At 53.1% G+C, this 24145-nt stretch overlaps 1 protein-coding gene across 2 annotated transcripts in view; it reads right to left on the bottom strand.

Annotated features, from left to right (window-relative positions):
- ACSBG1 (acyl-CoA synthetase bubblegum family member 1) overlaps window positions 1-23567 on the bottom strand; it is a 46800-nt gene extending 23233 nt beyond the window's left edge. Inside the window, exons 1-7 of one of the 2 annotated variants that reach the window (XM_046653873.1) lie at window positions 23296-23567; window positions 22521-22697; window positions 19090-19185; window positions 17989-18089; window positions 4600-4820; window positions 4033-4121; window positions 3603-3723 (exon numbers count right to left, since the gene is read on the bottom strand). In XM_046653873.1, the coding sequence (XP_046509829.1) occupies window positions 3603-3723; window positions 4033-4121; window positions 4600-4820; window positions 17989-18089; window positions 19090-19185; window positions 22521-22570 (678 nt within the window). In that variant the 5' untranslated portion in view covers window positions 22571-22697; window positions 23296-23567. The remainder of the gene's footprint in view (window positions 1-3602; window positions 3724-4032; window positions 4122-4599; window positions 4821-17988; window positions 18090-19089; window positions 19186-22520; window positions 22698-23295) is intronic. The other variant, XM_046653874.1, reaches the window with a different exon arrangement.
- Window positions 23568-24145: the final 578 nt, after the last annotated feature.

The following is a 24145-nucleotide window of genomic DNA, read 5'->3' as shown; positions in this document are numbered from 1 at the left end:
CCTGAGCTAACATTTGTGCCCATCTTCCTCTACTTTGTATGTGGGACACCTGCCACAGCACGGCCTGATAAGCAGGGCGCAGGTCTGTGCCCAGGATCTGGGCTGTGCACCCCGGGCCGCCAAAGCAGAATGTGTGGACTCAATCGCTGTGCCACCAGGCTGGCCCCACAAATGTTATTTTGAGTAATTTCCTAGGGTAGATATTTCCTAACTCTAGGCCTCAGTTTCTTCAGTTACAAAATGGGGCCGGAGGAGGGCATTTGGATCAGATCAACGATCAATGCAGAGGGGGTTGGCTCCCTGAGGGACGTGGCAAAATCTATTGGGGGCCCTTCAAAAGCTCTACCGCCCTCCCCACCCCAGGATTCTGATATGAGCGCCATGTTGAAGAGTGGGTGACTTTGGTGGGTGAAGCTGAGGAGATGGGCTAACCGTTGTGTACTTGGCAGCCGAGGCCCCTGTCAGCTTAGCTCTCAAGGAAATCTTAGAACATCGAGGCCTCAGGTGAAGCTGGCCTGGGAGAACCTGGGTCAGCTCTTGGCGAGGGCCTCTGGGGTCTACGAAGCCTCCACACCTGAGGAAAGCAAGCCCACAGAGTCCTAGGGTGCCTGGACAGGCCAATGATGGGACATCCCTGCTGGCCACTGTTCCCTTTCTGTTTAGTGAGGGGCCTGCATGCTTGGGGTAGGGAAGGGTGAGAAGGAGGCGCTGCAGACAGCTCAGGCTCACCTTGGTCTCTCAGAGCAATTCGTTTTGGGCTGCATAATCCACACACATATCTCCTCTCTCAGTTTCAATCATTTATCCAAGTCAGACAGAATGCAGACATTCAGAATAAGAGATCCTGAAAACACAGGGTTCAAAAGGAGACAGAAAAGGACCCCCGCGGAGGAAGACAATCCCTGCATTGGTAAAGTGAGTCCATCTCATAAACCCTAATGGTAAAACAAAAGCAGATCCAAAGCCCCTGTGAAAAAGAGGGTTTTCGAGATAATCCCCAAATGGCATCAAAGAGAGAGCACTTACGTGGATTAGAGCCAACCGTCAGAGGGGGTCTGGAGCCTGTGGCCGGGACTGACTACATGCTTTGCAGGGCTGAGTGCAGAGTGCAAATGTGGGGCACTTGTTCAAAACTTATTAAGAATGGCAGCAGCAGAGCATTAAGCCAAGCACAGGGCCCTGCGTGATGCACAGGAGACATGCCCATGAAGCCGGCCCTGCTTGAGGGGTGTTGACCCTATAGTTGCTCACCCATTTCCCTGCCCAGACTCTGGTGGGGGTAAGGGGCCCATAGGCCCCCCCTCCCACCGTGGTCCTGGGCTCCCAGGGCTGTGAGGAGCCACCACAGCTAGGTAATGTATTTCCTTTTAGTCCTGATAGGGCACCTTGCCCCCTTAAGCTGGAGGGTCGGCTATGCCTCAGTGGTAATATTAGGGCAGGCCCTGGGACTTCATAAACGTTGTATAAATGATGCCCCCTGGAAAGATGTGGCCCCCTCAATTTCTCTCACAAACGGTTCTTATGATTCCCTCATAAGAACCTGGAGTAAAGAGGGCCTGAGCTTCCGTCCCTATGTTGCCACTTGTAAGGGATGGGGCTTTGTGTAAGCCGTACTTCACCTCTCTGACCCTGCTTCCTTGCCTGTAAGGTGGGTTGTAGGACCCGTCTCTCAGGGCTGCTGTGATGTACAGGAGGTGCCCAGTGGAGCCAGCACTCCGTGAACAGCATCCATGTCATTCTTACTACTACTGAGCTGTGGGGCCACCTCCTTTTCTCCTCTGGGTCTGTTTCTTCATGTGTGAAATGGAGAGAGGGTGGGCACTGGATGAGTTGCCTTCCCCGGGCCCTCTGAGCTCTAAAAGCTCCCTAAGTTTTAAAAAGAACTCCTTTCTTTCTTCTCATGTGAGTCAAGACTTTAACAATATAACAATTTAAAAGCACTTATATGGTACTGCAATGGGTTGAATTCTGTCCCCCAAAAAGATATATCAAAGTCCTAACCCTCAGTATCTTAGACTGTAACCTTATTTGGAAATAGGGTCTTTACAGAGGAAACCAAATTTCAGTGAGGTCCTTAGGGTGGCCCTCATCTGATATGACTGATGTCCTTATAAGCAGGACCTTTGGACACAGGGAAATGCACAGAGGGAAGATGGATGTGAAGACACACAGGGAGAATGCCATGTGAAGAGGAAGGCAGAGTGGGGGCAATGCCTCTACAAGCCAAGGAACAGCAAGGATTGCCGGCAACCCACCAGAAGCCACTAGTTTGTGGGACTTTGTCATGGCAGCTTTAGCAAACTAACACAGGAGGCCACCGAGAGCCAGGTACCTGCCTAAGAGTTACTGCCTAACAGCCTCTGGGCTGGCTGCTATTGCCGTCAGCATTCTCTCCAAGGCCACGCAGGATTTGAGCTTGGTCAGTCCAGCCCCATCGCCTGTGTGTTTGACCACTTCCCTAGGCCACCTCCCAGCTTAAACTCTGTCAAGAAGCCTTTGTACTCTCGCCTGGGCAGCTCTCAGGTTTTCCCAGGTCTTTTCTTTATATTGCTGTGAACCAGCCTTTGTCAGCCTGGGCTGCTCATGGCCTCACTGAGCTAAAATATACTCTGATTTGGTGATGCCCTCCAATCAGTCCTGCCTTGGGGGTCTGGGCTATGGCCTGGGCCTGCCCCAGAGACTCTGGTGCTGCCCTGTTGGGAACCATGGGCCCAAGCTTGCTTCTTTCTTTCAGGCTTGAGGAGACCTCTCTGGTTGAGCTGAGGAAAGGCACCTGCTCTGGCCCCTCTGAGGATCCACGTCCCACAGCCCCGGCAGGTTGAAGACCACTTCTCCCACCTTCAGGTACAATGTGGGGAGCTTAGGCCCATGCGACATCTCCAAGCCAACAGGTCAATCCTGGAGGCCTCCTCTGGGACACAGGGAGGATCTCACAGGCTGCTGAGTGCAGCTTTGGCACAGAGGTCTCCCCACGCCACCACATGCCAACATGGTGCATGTGAGGACAGACCCAATCAAGGACAGGTCTAAAATGAGTCAAGAGGCATCATCAATGCTCTAGAAAAGAGCCAGCAGGCTCAAGAGCTCCTGCTATGCCCCTCTTGTCTTTAGAAACCCCTGCAGCACTTGCTCTGGTTTGGCCCAACCCCAACCCTGTGGCAGCCCTCACCCTCACTCCCCACTGAGAGTCAGACTTGAGTGCGCAAGGTGTCCGAGCCCTGAGCCGCCCTTGGTGCACACAACCCTTCAACCCAGGAGAGGACCAAGCCCCCTCTCAGGAGACGCTGCCCTGAAGGGAAGGCCATGGGAAGTAGTTGCCTGGCTGGGAGTCCTAGGCCAATGCCCTATTCTCCACTTCTTGGGTGACCTAGGGCATGTCCCTTGGGCTTTCAGAGCTCAATTTTCTGACCTGGAAAATGGGTAGATAGCCATTGCCCTGTCTTGCTCTCTATGTGTGTGTGTGTGTGTTGGGGGGAAGGGGTGAGGCTGTTGAAGATGAGGGAGGACTCTGGAAATGAGAGTGGAAAAGTCCTTTGTAAGTTGGAGGTCCACGAGGACACCCAGCCTCTGACCCCCATGCCTGCTGCCCCTTTCCCCTTAACCTTCAGGATCTTTTCCAGCTGCTTCTGTGTGTCGACTATGATGACGTTGGCGTGGCAGTCCTGGGCGATGTACTGGCAGGCCTCAGGGGAGCTGGTTGTGTAGATGCCGGTGACAATGCCACTGCAGGAGATCCGGGAGGATTCATGTCTGGGCAGGTGCAGAGGGCCTCCCCCTCAGCCCAGCCCCCTGCCTGATACACCTACAAGCCCTGGCCCCAGAGAGCTCCCATGGGCGGAACAGGCAGGGCTCCCAGACCAGCTCAGCATAGCCCCCCCCCAGGCAGGGAACAGGCCAAAGGTGGGTCTGCAGAGGGCCCAAGGGAAGAGATGGGATGTTGTAGGGGGGCCTGTAAAAGAGATAATAACCCTCTCTCTACTCTCTACCCACCTCCAACCCACTGGAGACTCTGCCCCTACCCCAGCCACTTACCCTGCAAATACTGTGCCCACTGCTGAGAAGAACCACTCCGGGGAGTTGAAGCCGAGGATGGCCACGCTGTGGGCCCGCTCCAGGCCAAGCTCCAGGCCAAAGGCAAACAGGCCAGGTCAGCCAGGCAGGGAAGGTGGCCTCTTATTCCCATCAAGCCCCCTTCCAGACTGCAGGGGACCCTGTAGGCCCATCTCAGGGACCACCCTCCCAGGGCCCAGCCAGTCAGAGAATGCCCTAGGTAATCAGCCACTCAACAGCCCTTGCTGCCCCTCCCAGGGCCTTCCCAGGGAGTCCCTTAGCCCAGCACACCAGGCTTCCCAGCCCACCTTAAATGTGGTCACAGGTGAAAAGCTCATATCAAGTGCCTGCACGTGTAAGGGCTCAGTCAATGTAAAACCCTCAGTCCACGGCCCAGCACACACCATTAGCTCAGTAAATGGTAGTGATTTTTACAATTATCATTTCTAATGGCTGGCCTGGTAGGGTTTGGGGAGGAGGCCTGTGAGGGCCCAGAGCTGGAAGGCAGGCCTGGGGAGGGGAAAGGCTGCGCCCTGAGGGCCCCCTCACCTTCAGGAAGCCCTTGGCAGCTTTGCGGGCAAGCAGGTAGTACTGGGAATAAGAGATGTACTCCCACGTGCCCTGGCGCTTGAAGCCCAGAGCGCTGAGGTCCCCATACTTGTCCAGGGCTTCGTAGAACATCCGGTGCACGGTGTAGGGAGGCTGTGGGCAGCTGGGGTCCATGCGCAGGTGTACCCGCCCGTCGGCCCGAGTCGTCCACAGTGCCTCCTCTGCAGGGTGGGGGAGACCACAGTTTGGATCATGCCAGCCCGAGTTGTCCCCAGGGAGCCCCTGTCCTGCCCTGGGCAGAGCTCCCAGCCCTCTGGCCCTGACAATGCCTTAGGCACTGGGCCATGGGGGCTGGTAGACAAGCCAGGGTCTAGGGTAGGCTGGAGGCTGTGTAAAGCAGGACATCTGACAGCCTTGAAGGATGGGCAAGGGTTTAGGGTGCAGCAAGGAAGAGGAGAGGGAATAGCTGGAGGGGAGACGGAGGCCTTGGAGAGCTGAGGCCCCTAGACCTTTTCCTGTCTTCATACCAGCTGGAATTTGCCCCCTGAGGCTGGGCAGCGGGTAATGGAGTTTGGGCTGCCTCAGAAGAGTAGGACTGTCAGATCTCAATGTGCCTTCAGGGTTTTCACCCTTCCTCTGTCTCCTGAGAATGGGTTGGAGACAGACCCAATTGGATAGAAGGTCAAAGTACCAAAAGTAGCAACCCTCCCAAGGTGTTAGAGGAGACTGAAAACCAGTAGGCTCTGATCACCAGCCTGAAAAGTTTCCACATCCCAGAAGACAATAAAACAGTCTTTGCTCATTCTTGCCGATTGCCAGGAACCATGCCAAATCCCTCAAATAGGGATCGCATCCAGTCTTCACAACATGGATCTGATAGCTCCATTTTACAGATGGGACAGCTGCAGCTCAGAGAGACTCAGTCATTTTCCCGAGGTCACAGCAGGAAAGGTGTGCCTGCTGACACTGCTCACATTTGAGGCAATGTCCGGGGCATCACTCAGCCTTTAAGCTTACTTTGTGCGTGTGCTAGGTGGGAACAGAGATTTACATTTAGTATGTGAGATTTGGGGCAAGCCATTTAACCTCTGAGTCTGTTTTCTCGGGGGAAAGGTGAGGATTCAGTTCTCAGAGATGATATGACAATCAAAAGAAATGCTGTATATGCAAGAGCCTTGGCATATAGTTGGTACTCAATAAATGCACACTTTCATTCTTCCTCCTGGAGGAACTAGAGAATCCAAGTTCTCTAGGTTGTTTGCAAAGGAGGCTTGGATGAGTGGTCTAGACCCTTTTGTCCGTGGGGCCTCCTTGCTCTGAGCCAGGGTGGTCATTCTAAGAAGATAATTATGGGGAGGGAGAGTGAGGGCTGACTAGGATGACTGGGGCTGCTCTGCCACTTGCTGGCTGGACCCACACTGAAATGGAGAGGCCCAGCCTCAGCGGATGTTCATCTTGAGGTGGCACCAACCGGGTGGCCTGTGACTGGCCTTTCCTGGAGGCAGGCAGATGGACTGGAGGGACTTGTCCCTTCAACACTCTTAGGGTGCACGTAGACCCTAAGGTTGGCAGAAAGAGATAAAGATCCTGGGACTGGGACAGGAGAGCCCATTCTTCCTCCCCTGGAGGCTAGGAACAGGGAACGAGAGGCCATATTCAGGCCCAAACAGGAGAAAGAAATAGATGAGGCAGGGGTGTGGCAGCCCGTGGGAATGCAGGGTGGGGCAGAGAGCAGCTCACCCAGGACAGGCCCTGTGTATTGGCAGAGGTCAAGACCATGCTGGCCACATCCACCACCACCTCCCCAGATGGAGGCCTCACCACTAGCCACTGTGGGGGCCCAGCACCCTTGGGTGGAGGTATGAACCAAGGGCTCCTGAGGGCCCCCCTCTGATCACTCCTCAGACTTCTCCAAGCCCATTCCCATATCCTGGGACCCCAGCCTGGCAGACCCCAGTCATCAGCCTTTTCAGTCTCCAACCTCTGCACTTTGCAAAAGTCCATGCCCACAAACAGACCAGGGTGAGACGGCAACCTGTGCAGTCAGGTCAACCTGGGTTCAAATTCAGTTCTGCCACGCCCCGCTGAGTGACCTGGCAAGTCATCCTCCTCCCAGCTCCGTTTTAACCATCTTAAAGTGTGAGGGGTTGGCAAGGATGTGGAGAAATTGCAGCCCTCATATGGTGGTGGTGGGAATGTAAAATGGTACAACCACTTTGCAGTTTCTTAAAAAGTTAAACATAAATCTACTGTACGACCCAGCAATTCCACTCTGAGGTATCTATCCAAGAGAAATGAAAATGTACATCCCCATACAGAGTTGCTCACAAATCCTCATAGCAGCATTATTTATCATAGTCAAAAAGTGGAAACAGGGGCTGGCCCGGTGGCGCAGCAGTTGAGTGCACACGCTCTGCTTTGGTGACCCTGGGTTCCCTGGTCCAGATCCTGGATGCAGACATGGTACTGTGTGGCAGGCCATGCTGTGGTAGGCATCCCACATATAAAGTAGAGGAAGATGGGCATGGATGTTAGCTCAGGGCCAGTCTTCCTCAGCAAAAAAGAGGAGGATTGGCAGCAGATGTTAGCTCAGGGCTAATCTTCCTCGGAAAAAAAAAAAAAAGTGGAAACAACCAAATGTCCATCAAATGGGAAATGAAAAACAAAACATGGTATATCCATATGCTGGAATACTCTTCAGCTCTAAAAAGGAACCAAGTACTGATACACACTACAATATGGATGAAACAAAAACATGTTCGGTGAAGGCAGAAGAAAGGACCCCCTATTGTCTGATTCCATTTATATGAAATGCCCAGAAAAGGCAGGAATGATAGAAAGCAGATTAGTGGTTGCCTGGCACTGGGGTGGGAATGGGGAGTGCCGACAAATGGATGCTAAGAATCTTTATGGGGTGATGAAAATATTCTAAAATTGCATTGTGGTGACATTTGTGCAACCGTAAATTTGCTAAAAATCATTGAGTCATACAGTAAAATGGGTAAATTTGATGGCATATAAATTATACCTCAATAAAACTGCTTAAAAAAATGGGAGGACAACAGTGACCTCCTAAACAGGCACAAAGAGTCTGTGAGATAGCCCAGCAGAGAGACTGCTCAAGCCGGTAGCTCATTTTCCTTCCCTGGCACAGATTCCTCCTGGTGCTCAGACAGAAAAGGTGGGTTTTCCTGTGGGCACTTCCAGAGGCTCATGCTCCACTGTATTTACCTGTTGCCCTGGGTTGCCAAGAAAATCAGAGTTATGTCTTATGATCTGTTGCTAAAGCTTCCCTCAGCCAAAAGGTTTAACTTTAACACTTACGATCTTCTTTTAAAATCACAAAACAGTACATACTTGTTCTGAGAACTACTAAATAATTTACAAGCATATGATATAAAAAGTAATAGGCCCTCTTTAATTCTACCTCTTTAGATACCACTGTTGACATCCGGTGTGTGTACGTCATCCTTATACAAATATACATACAAGGAGTTAGGTTTTATTTTGTTGGTGTTGCTGCTGTTGCTTTTTAGCCACAGGAGAAAACAAAGGATCATGTTACTATTGTGTTAATCAAGGGTAGGAAACCCAAAATGCCCTTAGGGGCCAGGTGGGTAATGTATCAGCATCATAATAAATAATGTATAATAATAAATAATAAATGAATAAAGTGCCTCAGGATTTGCATGTGAACCACAGAGGCACAGTCTTCGTTTCCACAAAGAAATAGGCTCCCTCTCGTTTTCCTTGAGACACATGGCTCTTCTAGTCTGCCTTTTGTCCCTCTGCTTTTGATAAAGACAAGGAACAGTGCAATCCTTCCCTAAGGAACACTGCACTACAAGGACAATAACTGTACTGACCCCAGCCTCAGTGTCAGGGAGGCCCCAGGGGCTTGTGGGCACTTTAGGGGTGGGAGGGCACACACCTCATCTAAAGTGGGTGGCTGCTCTTTAGCTCTAGGCTTTGGTGCCTAGAAGGAATGGAGACAAAGAGTTACTTGAAATCTAGGTGCTTATGTACAATCACCTGATTTTTAAATGTTTCTAAGCAAATTTATAATCACTTGATTTTTAAATGTTGGCTCACACTTAAAAAAATTATGTGGGGGCTGGCCCGGTGGCACAGCAGTTAAGTTCTCACGTTCTGCTTCCGCGGCCTAGGGTTCGCCGGTTCGGATCCTGGGTGCGGACATGGCACTGCGTGGCAAGCCATGCTGTGGTAGGCATCCCACATATAAAGTAGAGGAAGATGGGCACAGATGTTATATCAGGGCCAGTCTTCCTCAGCAAGAAGAGGAGGATTGGCAGCAGTTAGCTCAGGGCTAATCTTCCTCAAAAAAAACAAAATTATGTGGATTGAATTGAACATAGCCATTAGCCAAATCATTCACCTTTAACTTTTGTGACATTAATAGGTCTCTGCTATTGTGTGTGTGGCTATACAATACTCCGTTCTTTGGCCATATCATAATTTACCCAACCACTTCCCATTGAAAGACATTCAGACGATTTCCAGCTTTCACCTTTTGTCCTAGCCTTTCCAAAGGATAGAGTTCTAGAAGTCAGTTTACTGGATCAGAAGAAAAAAGCATTTATAATGTTGACGGACATTTTGGACACAGTTCCCTCCTCTGAGTCCTTCTCCCCCGTGGACTGCGCGGCTCTGACTTCGTGCTGCACCCATTGGACGCCTCGTGGTGCCTGTGCTCCTGTGTTAAGTCATCTCATAGCCTTCTCGGAAGGAGGAAAGAAGGGGTGGAAAAGACAAGGAAAGGCACTTGGTCTGTGAGTTCAGTCTCTTCTTAGCCCAGCCGTTTTGTGACAGGGATGAGAGCCCTGGCCTCTGGAGGACCCCATATCCTTTGGGAAGGGTGACGGGGCCCACTGGCCCGCAGCATGGCCCTGGTCTAGCCCTTTTTCTCTCCATTTTCTCCATGGGCTCAACTGAGCCAGCTGGACCTCTATGAGCCTCTAGACCAGCCAGAAGAGAAGACTCTGGTGGGAAACGGGCCTACTGGCTGCCTTCCTAGAGGCCCAATCATTCTCCCCATGAAGGAATTAAAATGGTCACGGCTGCTGTTTACTGAGCACCCACCTTGTGCCAGGTGGGCCATATGCCATCTCGTTTTATGACCACAACCTTCTGTATTACATCATAGCTAAACCCATAAGACTGAGAAAGGCTAAGTAATGGCTGGCAGAGCTGGGATTCCGACCCACAGTCTGACTCCCAAATCCACACTGTTCCAATTGGCCGTGCTGCCTCTCACAGTGGGGATCTAGGCAGACTCTAGCACCCACATCTCCTCCGGGAAAGGACCGTCATGCCTCCTGTCCCAGTCCTATGCTGGGGCTCAGACTGAGTGTGCTGGGCAGCCACGACCTCCAGCCACTGCCTTCTCCCACATTCCAGAGGCTCTTGGAGCAACATTTCTGAACCCAGATATGACCTGTTCAAAAGCCTCCCATGACTCCCATTGACCACAGGGTGACATTCACACTGTGGCCTCTAAGGAAGGCCCTCCCCAACCTCTCCCTACCTCAATCCACTCCCTTCCTGACAGCCAAGCTGAGCTGTTCCTGGTTCCCTCTTTCCCTACCTCTGTGTCTTCGTCCATGCTGTGACTCTATCTAGAATGCCCTTCCCTCCATCACAAACCCAACTCTCCCACACTCCACATCTCAGGTGCCACCCCCTCACTGAAGGCTTTGGTGCCCAAGCCTCACTGAGGGTTGAGTCGTGGTTGGGTCTGCCTCTCCCACAAGGCAAGAAGCTCTTGAAGACAGGCCTGCCTCCTCCCTAGGTCCTGAATGCAAAAGCCTAGCCTGGAGCAGAGGGCCTTCGGAAAGAACGAGATAGCCTCTGACACGTTCCAATCCCAGGAGGGCTGGACTGAATGACTGTGTGTCTAGGGGCCCCAGGATTTTGCATCCCTCCCCACGACCTCCCCCAAGATGGCTTGATGATGATACAAGACACATTGCTGCCCAAGTACAGAGAAAGACTGGCCCACAGAGCAGGTGCCTACCCAAGAAACCCATGCCAGGCTAAACTCCCATCCCGCATGCCTGAGAGCCCCAGGTAGGGACTGGCGAGGCCCTACCCTGCTCAGTGTCCTTCTGGCCCGAGGCTGCCACAGCTCCGTGGCCTCAAGCTCTGGTGCCAGCTGCTGAGCCCACCCTTGTGCTTGGGAGCTGAGAGAAGGGAGAAGAGAGAAATCTAGTCCAGGCGCCTCATCCTCTCTCTCTTCGCATGTCCAGGTATCCCCACCTCTGGTCCTTTGCTCACGCTGTTCCCTCTTCCAATTTCGTCTCTGTTAGAGCAGGAGAAATCTCTGGACTATGAGTTAGCTATCAGCAAGATGGGCAGAGCGGTCAGAAGGGCTCCCATGCTCACAAAGCACTGAGCCTTGGACATTGGCTTTGCTCCCCTGGCACAGGAGTGAGACCAGAGCTCCAGGCCCTGGACAAAGGCCATGAGGTCATGATGTAGGACACTGTCCGGCAGGAGTGCTCCTATGGGTGGCGACTGATACACTCAGAGCCTCTCTCTTGCAGAGTGTGAATGCAACTTGCAGCGCTCAGGACAGACATATGGACATAACGGGGTGGTGGAAGGCAAGCCTAGTGTGGGGAGTGGAGAGAAGCAGGTGGCAGCGGCAGGGCTGAGAGGGGCTGAGCTTGAGCAATGACGGCTGTCACTTGGGTGTGGACCACGGAGGTGTATTTCTTCCCCTTCCCCACTGGCCACCTTCTCAGCTGCTTTACTTCCTGCCCGTCCTCACAGTAACTTCCCCCAACTGAAGCCCTTTGAACTCACTTACCAGCCTACCTACCCATCTGGGTTTCTCCTAAAATGAGAGCATGTGAAGTAGCAAAGATGTAACCAGACAAGCAGACATCTTCTTGGCCAGGGTGCTGTGTGATGTGGGAGTGTAAGTTGGTACTACCTTCCTGGGGGCAATTTAGCAATATTATAGTGAAGGACTTAAAAAAGGAGTGACTTGTGACTCAGCAATCACACTTTGAGAGAGGACGCATGGGAAGAAATCAAACACGTAGAGAGAGATATCGTTACAGCTCTGCTTCTATTCGCAACGTCATTGGAAACAATCGAATGTCCAATAGGGGACGGGTTATATTCATTAGGGTATAGCCATATCAGGGATTCCTGGGCAGTCATTAAAGTACTTAGAGAATGTTTAATGGCACAAACAAATGTTCACAGTATGACATCAAGTGAAAAAAGGAGCAAATGAAAGTGCATATGAAACGTATAGACAAAACTGAAAAGATGTGCATGAATGTATTATTGTGAAAAAGCTTAGCACATTGAGTGCACAGGAAAGGTCTCTCCATCCTTTTTGACTAGACTCTGAGCTTCAGGTGCAAGCATTGGACTTGCAATAAATGTTTGCCAAAAGAATAAACAAAACTAAGCACGTGATGCCCATCAGGGGTGCAGACCAAGACCCCAGCCAGAGGGGCATCTTTGAGAAGTGGGAGCAGGGAATTCCTATACATAGTGCATCAGAGGGAGAGGACCCCTTTACAGATGAGGAAACCAAGTCCCAGGGGGGCAGGGATGGCCAAGGTCACAGCAAGGTAGGGGCAGAGTTGGGACAAGACCTCAGTCAGTCCTGGCAGCTGCCTTGCACCCAGTGGCTCTGAGGCTGGTCAGTGAATAAGGTGCAGGCTCAGGGGTCCACTGTCTATTCCCCTGGGGATGGTGTTAAGGTTGGAGGAGAGTGGTGCCTGAGGGACCTAACCCCCTGCCACATGGTGGGCTGCTTGGAACCAAGTAGGAGGGAGGGATCATGAATGGGCCCCAGTCTGCTGTGGGAACCTCTCAGCCTGCCGCCCTGGGGATGGTTCCCTGAGGGATAACAGAGACGTGAGAAATCAGGACGAATTGTGAACCCCTTCAAGGTGTCCCAAATCCCCACTGAGAGGCTCAATGGGAGCACAGACCCGTCTCATGCCTGACCAAGGTCACTGCTGTAGCAACAGCGAGGAACATGGCCAGGACCCAGTCAAGGTCCTTGTCACCAAGCAAGGCACCCAAGATCCCAACTGGACATGAGTCCAAAAGGCAACCAGTGATTAGATCTACAGTTAGATCTATGGAGAGTCCTACCAGCAGGCAGCCTGCAGCCAGCAGCCAAGAACCATGCCCCACCCCGCCCCCGCGCCACCATGGCCAAGAGAGCATCAGCTGAGCTCCGGGGGTGGGCTTTCCCAAGGCCCTGTGCACTTTCTGCTGCCTGTCTTGGCCTGACCGTGGCCTGTGTCTTATCAATTGCCCATTATGCTGGGGGTGACTGGGTAGGCAGGGAGCTGTGTTCTCTGGGGCTCTGAAATAAAGGCATCTAAACAGCAGAGGAAGTCACTCTCAACTAGCTGGGAAGGAGAAAAATATGAAAGCAAAAAGGGGAGGCCCCGAAGTGTTTTCTGCAGTTTGTGGGAACGGCCTAGGAATGAAGCTGATTACGCAGACAGAGGGACAAGCTGTCCTGGGGCAGAGGCGGTTCTCAGGCCTGGGACAGGTCTCTCTCCAAGAACGCTCCTTTAAGCCACCCGGTCCCGCAGCCCTGCCACAAAGACCAGTCTGCGACTAGCCCCACCAGGGTCCCCTCTCCATATAGGGACCCTTTGCTGAGGGCCTTGGCACTTGCTCAGCCCATGCCAGGCACTCTTGGGGATATGTAAGAGGAAGAGGCCTCAGGACATGATGAAATATAGGGACAAGGCCGGCAAGGGAACAAGACCTTGGCAAAGCGGAATAGAATGTACCCACTAGAAAGCGGGTGACTGCAGCTCTGCTGTGCCCGAGGCCTACTGCAAGTCCAGGGAGGCGCCCCTGCCACTTTTGGCCACTCACCAGCCTTCTCCTCTGAGGGTCAGGAGCCCTGAGTTCTAGCAGAGTAACCCTGGGCAGACCCCTGCCCTCCCCAGGCCTCAGTTTCTGTGTCTGAATTACAAATGAGCCCTGGGAGGGGACAGCCAGGTAGGGGACACCCAAGCAGTATCTGAAGAATGTTCCAGACAGGGGCTGCATGGATGCCTTTGCCCCTGGGGTCCCTGCCTGAGACCCAGCAATGCCTGCAGTCACCACCAGCCTTGGGGGTGCCCTTCCTCCAGGAAGCCACTGAGACTCTTCAGCCCCGCTGACCTCTGCTTCCCTCTGCCTGCACCTCCTTCCCAGCTTCCGTGTCGTTTTGGGCATATGCCCAGCCTCTGATCCCTCCCTTGCACGTATACCTGGTTAGCACCCTGGGGACAGACATGGGCAACTCTGGGCCTGGACATAGCACCTCATACACACTTGTGACATGACAGAACTGGACATTTTGATTAGGAAAAGGTTTCTACAAGGGTCCCCAGAAGCTCCAGTCTTTTCGGCTGGGGGGCTGGGATTACCACCTGTTTCCATCTCTCAGCTGAGGAGACACCAATGCTAACTTCCTCTGACCTCTGGGAAGACTTTCTGACCTTCCCTTCCCCTACTCCCACCGCAGGCTGAAGTGACAGTGGGTCCTCTGCCTCCCACTGTCCCTGAGGCCTCTCCCTGCTCCCCAGCCTCAGGCTGTGAGCTCCCTGAAGACAAGGGGAGTATCTGGCTCCTTTCTGGCTCTCCAGCTCATGGCTCCAGCCGAAACACCACCCATGCCCTTGAAACATTTGGGAAGGGTGGGAGGGAGGGACAGGAGGAGGCCCAGTCCTTCCCTTGACCCACCAAGGGCCTTACTGGGCTGGATACCAAGCTGAGCTGAGTGCTTAGCCTCCCGACCTCTAGCTCAAAGCTCCCCAGTGGGTGAGGGGGTTTTCTAGGAAAAGTGGGGGTAGGAACAGCGCTGGCCAGCACCTGCACCAGCCCTGTCTCCAGCAGCTGTTCCTGCTGGATCCCCTCCCCTTCCCTATGGTCTTGATATTGCCCTGCTCCAGCTGGGGTTCATGCTCAACCTAAAAAGGGCTAGAAAGAAATGTGTCTCCAGGGCCGGGCACAAGGCTGCCTTTGTGTGAAGGTCAGATTCTGACAGCTCTGTGACCCAACTCAGTGGGGCTGCTCCCTGGGAGCAAGCCATCTGGGAAGCTTGGAGCTCAGCCTGGGGACTAGAGCTTGAGGACCCTCCAGCTTCTTGGGAACTCAAGGAGACCCAGCTGATCGCTGTTTCCTGAATGTAAGACTCCAAGAGCTTCCTGGAGGGGCTGCGAGCTTAACAGTTAGCTGGAGGGGAGGCAGGGACTGGCCAGGCCTAGAGGGTACCACACTGCTATCTAGGCCCCAGAGAGGCAGTATGGCCCGTTAAGATCTTATTAGCTGTGTGACTCTGAGAAAATCACTGAACCTCTCTGAGCTTGGTTTCCTCTATCAAATGGGAATGATAAAATTACCTACCCCACTGCTGCTATAAGATAAAATGGAAGAATATAAGTCAATCCCTTAGCACAGAGCCTAGCACATGGTAAATGTTCAATAAGAGTTCGCTCTTGTTATTAGGGGGGCAGCTGTGTGGGGAAGAGGGATTTAACCCCTCTCATAATCCCCAAATTTCCTTCTTCCCAACAGTCTTCCATGTAGATAGTTGCGTTTTCTAAAGCTTATGGGAAATGCTTTGTGTAAGGGCAGCTTCAAGACCCCTTCCGACCTGCGGCTGCTCGAATATCCTCCCCCACAGAGTCTGGGAGCCGCAGAGGTAAAGACGTCCACGCACGGCAGCTGCATCCCAGAGCCTGGCACTCCACTCGTAGGGACTCTGGGGCCACGTGAGAGGGTGCTGGGCAGAGCATGACCCCCACTCCAGGCCTCTGGGGCCAATGAGGCCTGCTGGCTCTGCCCTGGGCAGTGCCTGGGTCCCTCAAGGTTTCCGTTCTAGGTGCCTGCTGACAGCAACAGTGCCAAGAAGCACCTTTAGCCCCTCCCAGACTGTCCCTTCTTTCTTATAAGCAGCCCCAGAGGCCAAACTCCCAAGGGCAGACCTCTCAGCTCAGGCCCAGACCCAGAGCAGGCTTGAGGGTCTGAGGCCAGCTAGAGGTCCTCCTCATCCAGGAAGCCCACCTTGATCACCCAGTTCCCAAGTAGCAGGCCTTCCTTCCTCAGCCTAGCTGTGCCCTTCACCCAGGGCCTGTCTGCCCTCAGACTAGGAGGTCTTTGAGGGCAGGAGAGATAACTTGTCCATGTCAGTATCCCTGGCAGCCCAGCTCTCGCCTGAAATGGAGGGTCCTGGTGCACGCCCAGCTTGGCTGTCCACACCAGCTTCCCAAAGTCCTCATAAACCAGAACAGCCTTGCTGCCTCCCCTGCACTTGCCTACCCATCCCCCTCCATAAGTCCAATGCTCCCCTCCACCCACCTGGCCCTGACTGCTCTCCAGCCCCCTCTGATGGGACACTTTCTGGCATTCCCTACTCACTTGCTGAAAACTTGTCTATTCTACTGTGGGGCAGCCAATCAGATTAAGTGATTGAGGCCCACACAGCTGGGGATTACTCATTCCTCTGAGCTTTCCCCTCACTGGCTCCGTTCCTGTCCCTCGAATTGTAGGAACACCAACGCTATCACCCACGGTCAGGATTTCCTCAGCTCCAGTGCCTGGCGGTGCACAAGCCCCTGGCTGACAGCAGCTCTTGGAATACTGCAGAGAAGGAACTATCCAGTATTAGGAAAGCAAGCCTGAGCAAGCTGATGGGACCTGCCTGGCGTGGCACAGCAGCAGAGCGAACAATGAGGTTCCCTGGCTCCTGGGAGGAGAGCATGGAGGCTGCCTGGCCCAGCGGGCCCTCTTCCTGGGCTCTCTCTGGTGCCTTTCAAACCTTCCCCTCAGAAACCAGTTGGTCCTCTCCCGGGCCCAGTCTCTATCTCTGAAGAGGAGCATGAGAGGCAGCGTTCACTCCTGGGAAGTGTACCCCGACCCCTCAGGCAGATCCTTGCAAAGGCTACCCCGAGACACTGAACCTAGAAGGGGGCAGCTTGTCTGATGGCAGTGGCAAGCCCTGCTGGGGTGGGAAGATCGGCGTTTGGTCTCCAAGGAGCCAGGTGGCCTGGGGAACAGGGTGCCCAGAGCCCAGGCCAGGAATCTCCCCTAGTTATGTCTCTCTGCGCCTCTCTCCTCACTAACTATGGGTATGGTGCCCTTTGCCCTGCCTCCCACCCTCTAGCCCATGACAAGGCTTGTGACAGAGCAGAGAGGTCCTGACTCTGTCCCCGTCCTCATACCAGGCATACTCTCTGACCAGAGTAGCCAGGTGAGAAGAAAGTCTGAGGGAAGAGGCCTCAGAACAAAGGCCCTGGGCCTCCTCCTTCCTCCTGTCCTTGGTCCCAGCCTCATCACTGCCCCGTTCCCAGAACCTGGGAACTGGCTTCCTCTAGGCCCTTCCTGCCTAGCTAGTCCCGCTCCAAACACTACCACTCACTCCCCTAAACCCATAACCCCTGCCTGACCATGAGGAAGGCACCAGGCATACCCAACTGAAGAACATTCTGCAAAACCACGACCAGCCAGGGCACCAGCACCCCAGGCAGCTCCCACGCAAACGCCCGTGCAAGCGGGGCTAGTCTTGGGATCACGTGAGATCCCACCAGCCTGCTGCTCTGAGGAGCCTGCAGCTGGGAAGTTCACAGCCGAGAAGCTTTCCATCCCCAAGAGGGGACACAGGCCAGCACAAGACGGCAACAGTGTACCCTCCCAAGGACAATGCAGAACGCGGGAAGCAGTGACCCTCTGTGCCGGGCCCCTATTGTTCTCCTTTTTTTTTAACTTCTGTTGTTGCTACAATATTGTTGTACAGCCAATAAAAATGAATAAAAGCTGTGTTATTATTATCATTTTGATGACTCTGAGATAAATGGTGAGCTTGCCTCCCTTAAGGTGCAATTATCTGAGGGTAACAGTCATTAAAAGAGCATGTAGCTTTCCAAGCCTCCAAAACAAACTCCGCCAGCCTCCGCCCACAGGCATGCTTCTTGCCCAGTTACCCAGGCTGGAAACTCCAGGGCCATGGTTCCCTGGGCCTCCTCTCGTTCTCCAGCAATCCTCACCTGTGCTCCCAGGTCCCCACAGCCTAGCCTGGGATGAGGCCTCACTGTCTCCCTGTCTCTGGCCTCTCTCCTTCCCACCCTTCTTGAAGAAGACATCTTGCCTCTACTACCTCCCATCACACTTGGCCCTGATGGTGGTGATGGTGGCCCTGAGGGAAGGGGCATGGTGGGGTCTCTAGGGGCATGGAGATTAGCAGGATTTTCCTCTGCTCTATCTCCCACAATTCCGTCCTGTGGCTGCCCTGGCTCTCTTCTGCCTGAACTACCCCCCTCAGCACAGCCAGGACAGCTCAGTTCTCTACTCCTGCCCCACTCTGCCCTGCCCAGCAGCCCCCAGCTGGCTCACCTGGAGAATCCAACCGAGCATCGGTCGCCTTCTCCGGGGACGAGAACTCAGGGGCATGGCGTGGGGACGCTTTGGAGAGCGTCTGCCCATCAGTCAGGAAGCTGGCGGGGTCGGGAGAAAACAACTGTTAGAATGTGGAGGACTCTCATGGGCTCCCAGACACTGGCCCAGCATAGGGGTGACATTGGCATCTCTGCCTCCCCAGCGGGGTCAGGGGACAAGATCTCAGTAGTTGCAGGGGTCAACCCCACCCCCATCCCCACCCAGCCTCTCCCTGCAGGTTCTCAGGGCTCAGTAGAAAGAAAAATCAAGTCCTGCTCTGCTCTAGTTTGCTGTGTGACTCTGGGCAAGTGCATGCTTCTCTCTGGGCTCCGTGTCCCCATCTGGACAAGGAAAAGTTTGGGGTCTAACAATGGAGGATTCTGAGCACTACTCCACGGAATGCAGGCTTTCACGGTTGGGAGGAGTCTCCATGGCTCGCTCTGCACACCCCGAGTCCTCAGGCATTGAGAACAGTCATGCTTAGAAACTTAGAGTGTGGTTGAGGACATCCCTAGGCTCTCACGGATCCTAAGCAGGCCCCCAAATGAGGACCTCTCCTCCTCAGTGGTGCCTGTGGGTGTGTCCTCTGTCTGCTCACCCACAGAAGAACAGCATGGGGCCAGGGAGAACTCATGCCATCTGCCTTCACCCCTGGCCAGGATTGCCCTTGCCTCCCAGGCTTGGTGGCCCTGGACAATAGATCTCTTCTTCCGACCAGCACAGCCCAAGGGGTTACTGGGCTTCTATTTTCAACCCAGTCTCACTGCTCCTCGGCATCATTCCTCCTTGAGGTTCACCTGGCCAGACCTCAACCTCCTGGATGGATGAGTAGATAGAGTGCAGTGCACACCTCAGGATCAAGCCAGCCTGCAACATTATACAACTCCAGGGACACATTTCACAGTCATCAGCTACGTAAACAGAGCCTCCTGGAGTTGTGTAGTGTGCAAACTGTGCAGCTGGTCATGGCAGCCCTGATGGCCCCAGGAAGTCTTGTCTATCTGTCAGGGTGGGGCCAGTCCCCTCCCTGCCCAGTTCCCAGGCAGCTGGGCCAGTTACCTTCCCACATTCCGCCTTAGTCCTTGCTGGTCCCGCAGGTTCAAACTAAGTTTGTGAACACACCCAGGCCCACCAGGTGGCAGTCTGCTTAAGAACCTGAGATAAGTTTTAAAGCAAAAGACATCAAGACGTTATGAAGGGAGGGGATGGGGAGAAGGGGGATAAATGGGGTGCCAAGCTGGTCCCGTTCTTGGGAATTTTGTGAGCAATGTGTGGGCCACAGGGCTGGAGTGGCCCTTCTGTTGCTATGATGACCTGCTCCAGGGATGCTGCCCGAAGGACTGGAAAGATGACAAAGCATGCTTCTGGGGTGAGGCCTGGTGTGCCGGCAGAGGGAAGGAGAGGGTTCTGAATGCCATGGAACTTGTCCTGATGACTTTGGATCATCAGTGACTGACATTACTCTCTTGGGTTGTGGAGTAGAAACTACTTCCACTTTGTGACAAAGAAAACTGTAATATTACCAAATGGCCCCTGAGCTCTGGCCTCAGACGGTTACAGGGTGAAAGAGGGGGACACACAACTAGCCTGAGGGCCCCACACTGTGAGTGTCCTGGGGAGGACTGTGAACTTGGTGTAATGTCCACGCTTTATCTCCGCCCAAGTCCTCAAAAGACAGGGCCGGCTGCAGGGCAAACCCAGTGCTTGAAGCTGATCGGCCTTTGAAACCACCAGCTGGGCAGACACCTCCAAATTAGCCAAGGCCATCATTGGCTATAATCTCCCACCGTCTTAACTGCTTCCTCACAAACAAGTCTGTTTTTAAATCCTCACCATCAAAAGATACAGGCAAAATTTCTCCTACCTCATAAAATTTGTGTAAACTGGTTCTGGTTTTAAAATAGCTAAACAGAAACTAAATGAAAAGACAGCCACCGAAGGAAGCTGAGGGCCAAGTACACTTATCATAACTAGAACCTTCTGTTTATGGGAGGAGAGGCTATCGAAAGCGCCTCCTCGCTGGGGGCACAGGAGAGGGGGGCCTTTTCCCGAGTGTCTGGCAGGCCGTCGCAGGAGCAAGTCTCTGTGGCTCCGACACTGTTGTTGTCCCCTCCCCTGTGCTATCCTTTCTCTCCCTCAATGCTAGTGTGGACTCTGGCCCTTGCCTGTACTTGGTGTGACAGGAACACCTCACTTACCCTTGAGGATGGCCCCTGGAGGGTCTTATTCAACCCTCCATGCCCTGTGCCTGAAGACCATTGGATGTCTGATTAAGAGAATATCAAAACCTAATTGTCCAAATGAGTAAAGTATACCCTTTCTCTTGCTAGAACCATCAAGATTTAGTCTCTTTAGGCATTATATTAAGCGAAATAAGCCAGACAGAGAAGGACAAACACTGTATGATGTCGCTCATATGTGGAAGATAAACAAACTTATGGACAAAGAGAACAAATTAGTGGTTACTGGGGGAAGGCAGGGAGGGTGGGCACAAGGGCTGAAGGGGTGCATTTATATGGTGTCTGACAAATGCACAACTGAAATCTCACTACGTTATAAGCCATTATGACCACAATAAAAAAATAATAAAAAACTAAAAGAAACTTTAAAAAAAAGAAAGAAAGAAAGGAAAAAAAGAGATGTAGTCCCTTTAAGGGGGTGTCACCCTTGCCCATCATCTGAAACAGAATTTCCTCCCAAAGCCCCCTGTAACTTTTTCCTGCTCGCTCAGGGTCATAACTAGCAACAGACTTTGCTGGCCTGCCTCCTAACAGAGAAGTGAGCCAAACCACATCACATCTAGGGCTGTCCACCCCTTCTCAACCTGGCTGCTGCCTCACAAGTCGTGGTGGTGGTGGTGGTGGTGATAGTTTTCAGTTTTCAATCCTCGCCTGTGTTACTAGCAGTCACTTCTTGCCACTGGCAGGGTGCAGGCCTCCAGCAACTCATCTCCCTTCGACTTTGCAGGTTCTTTTTGTAGCAGACTAGGAAATAAGATAGCCAAGCTAGACAGCCAAGCCTGTTAGAATTGTAGATTGTCAGAGAAGATGGCTTCCAAAACAGAATTTATGTTTTCCTCAAACAAAAGCACTTGAGATCTGGGGAGTAATACCTACTGTTTTGACTTCTCAAAAGCATTGTGAGCCCTTCTGATTCTTGCTATTATTCCAGAAAGCACAGGTGGCCAGTAAATGACCCCAACAGGTGAGGCACGACTCCTGTCACAGGGATCACAATGAGCCTGTCAAAGGTGATGAACACAGTATTCCTGTCATTCTGGACAATTAGACTCTTCCTGGTATGTAGCACTCCAGAAATTGGCTGCAGTCTCAGGGGCAGAAGTTCTAAGAGGGAGAATGGTCCCAGGAGGCTGACTTGCCTCTGTCCGCTTTGCTTACTCCTCGGAGGGAGGAGATCTGAAAAGCACCACCTCGATGAGGTCAGGAGTCCATTCTCACCCCCAGCTCACCCACACACTGTAAGTACTTTGCCTTACTCTCCTTTCACACAAACAAAAACTCCTTTAGCACCCGCCCAGTAGCACAGGGAGCAAGAAAACACTTGAAGGGCATATACGAGTGAAGGGCATGTGAGGTGTGGGAGGCAGGCAGAGGAGTCTGGGAGAGCCCACACTCTCCCTTCCTGTTAACCATCTCTGGGCAACTCATCTCTCTTTTCTTCTCCTACTTCGCCAGAGGAGCTGATAGGGAACCATTTGAAGACAGAGTCTGCCAAGCCTCCTTCAGCTCCTGCTTCAGGAAGCCCTCTTAGGTTATCCCCAACACTGTCTCACTCTTGTGGCCCTTGGACACTCAGGTTTGTGCTTTGAAGGTCACATAGGGCTTGGGAAGTTCCTTGGGAGCAGGGGTGATGCCTGATTCAACTCTGTCCTCTGGCTCTGAGTGTTCACTGAGGCACACAGTTGGAGCTCAGTAAATGTTGGTTGGATCTTATCCTTCTCAAGTTGTCACTATGTGTGTGACATGTAAGTTGAGGGGAGCCTTCATTTTCCATGGAATCTCTCATGGATGGGGATCCATCTTCTATGTATTTCTTTTTCCCTTTCTTCCTATTCAGCCCTCAGCAACAAGGCCACTGCTCTGTATGCAGTAAGTGCTCAACAAATGCTTTCTTGAAACAACATAGAATTGAGGTTCTCCAGAGCTGGCCTGCCTGGGTTTAACTCACTTTACTGTGTGACGTGGGCAAGTCAGAGTACCTCTCTGAGCCTTAGTTTTCTGCCTAAATCCTGTGGCTTTTGTGAAGATCAGATGATGCAAAGTAAAGTACTTAGGACATAGTAGCTCTCGTCATTATTACTGGTGGACTATCATGGGTCTTTCCGGCAGTAAGCAGAAGGAAACTCTTTGGTGAGGTTAGGAGGGTGACTGAGTCTAGGGGTCCCGGTGCTGCCCCAGGCCAGGGTACTCTCCCTAGGAGGCAGCATGGGGGCCTGGAGGCGGGAAGAGGGTGGGAACTTCGTTTCTTACACAGTCCTCAGGATGGAGCTGGCAGACCTGAGCAGGAGCACCTCTGGCATGGTCCCTGTGGGGTGGCCACACCCTGCAAGCTCACCCTGGAGAGAGCGAGAACCTCAGAGAACGTGTTCCAGCGTCCTCTGGGAGAGCCACATCAGCCCCAGGGAGGCCCAGCTCCACCAAACCGCCCTGCAACAGAGATACGGTGTGAGTCACCACCCAAGGCCAGCCTGGGCGAAGGGGCAGTTGCCCTTCTTCCTGGGAATGACTCACTGGCTCCCAGGGCTGGCACCTGACTGCCTCGTAATCCATTTCATTGAGAACAACACAGTCTTGCAGCATGTTACTGCCTTCTGGATGTGGTCTTTCCATTTCCCAGGGCAAATCACGTACCAGGATGGGCAAGTAAATCAGACTCTCAGGACACTTTCTTTGCAAAGGCTCCTGACCATCACTGGCTATGCTCCCTGTTATTTGTTCTGGTTCTCTCCTCTCTCTGCTCAGGGGCAGTGGAAGGGGGAACCCGTCTCCCAGAATGCTGGAGAAGGTCTTCAATGGAGGGCCTTGCCCAGATACTTTCCCAAGACCTAAACCCCCAAGCAGTCAGGAGAGCAGTGCCTCCTCCATACCCCACGGTCCCGGCCACACAGGCCAGTCCCTCCGCAAGGACTGGAGCTCTCCTTGCACAGCCTCATCTCCAGCTCGGCTTCCACATTGGCTTCTCCATTCCCCCGCACAGCGGGCCCCAGGCCCCTCCCTTCTCTTTAGTCTGCATGGCCTGTCTCACCTCAAAGATCAAGCCCCGTGGCAGCTCCTCGTGATTCTCGATTCCCGATTCCTGGCCTGAAGACCCCCGCAGAGGACTCACAGCAGAGGGAGTGCCCAGGATGGTCTGGTTGCCGATGGGTGCCCACCTTCCTCTTTCTTGTGGCTGTTAGTCACGGGCTCAGCGTCTCCGGTGCTCCTTCAGCCAAGGCATCGTGAGTGTGGGGCCAGCCTGGCCAGTGCCCGGAGTTCCAAGTGACAAGGCAGTGGGGCTGGGTGTGAGTGAGGATACACCTCAGCCTGCTCTGGGGCTGCAGGTGGGGTGTGGCTCCTGATACCTCTGACCCACCTGGCACAGGCCCCAGCTGCCCATCTGTGAGTCTTAGGTAAGAAAGGCAGGAGGTGGGAGAGGCCCCTGCCAGTAAAGGTAGTAGAGGCAGTTTGTTGGCTGTCGTCCTTGGCAGAGCTGCAGGACGATACCGCTTCTGCTGCTGGGATCTCCACCTGGAGCCAGTCCTGGGCCCCTGGGCTGGGTGGGAAGCTTGACCTTATTTTTTTTTGCCTTTTTTACTTTTCTTTACTAAATGTAGGTAACATGCCAAGTGCTTTATGTGTTTTGACTCTTCGCATTCTCTCATCAGCCCCGTAATTTATTAACAGTCCCGTTTTCCAGATGAGGCAACAGAGGCCCAGAGAGCTTTAGACTTTTTCCTTATCACTTGCCCAGCAAGAGGCAAAGCTGGCATCTGAGACCCAGGGCTCCACGACTGGCTCTGAAACCAGGTGCACTAGATTTGCCCTTTATTTGCGTCACAAAACTCAGCCAACCACTCCCTCTCACCCTTGCCTCTGGATAGCCCCTATTCCATGGT

The sequence above is a fragment of the Equus quagga genome, chromosome 2, assembly GCF_021613505.1.
Source record: "Equus quagga isolate Etosha38 chromosome 2, UCLA_HA_Equagga_1.0, whole genome shotgun sequence".
Lineage (NCBI taxonomy): Eukaryota > Metazoa > Chordata > Mammalia > Perissodactyla > Equidae > Equus > Equus quagga.
The sequence above is the reverse complement of the archived record's forward strand: the minus strand, read 5'-3'. Positions and strand labels throughout refer to the sequence as shown.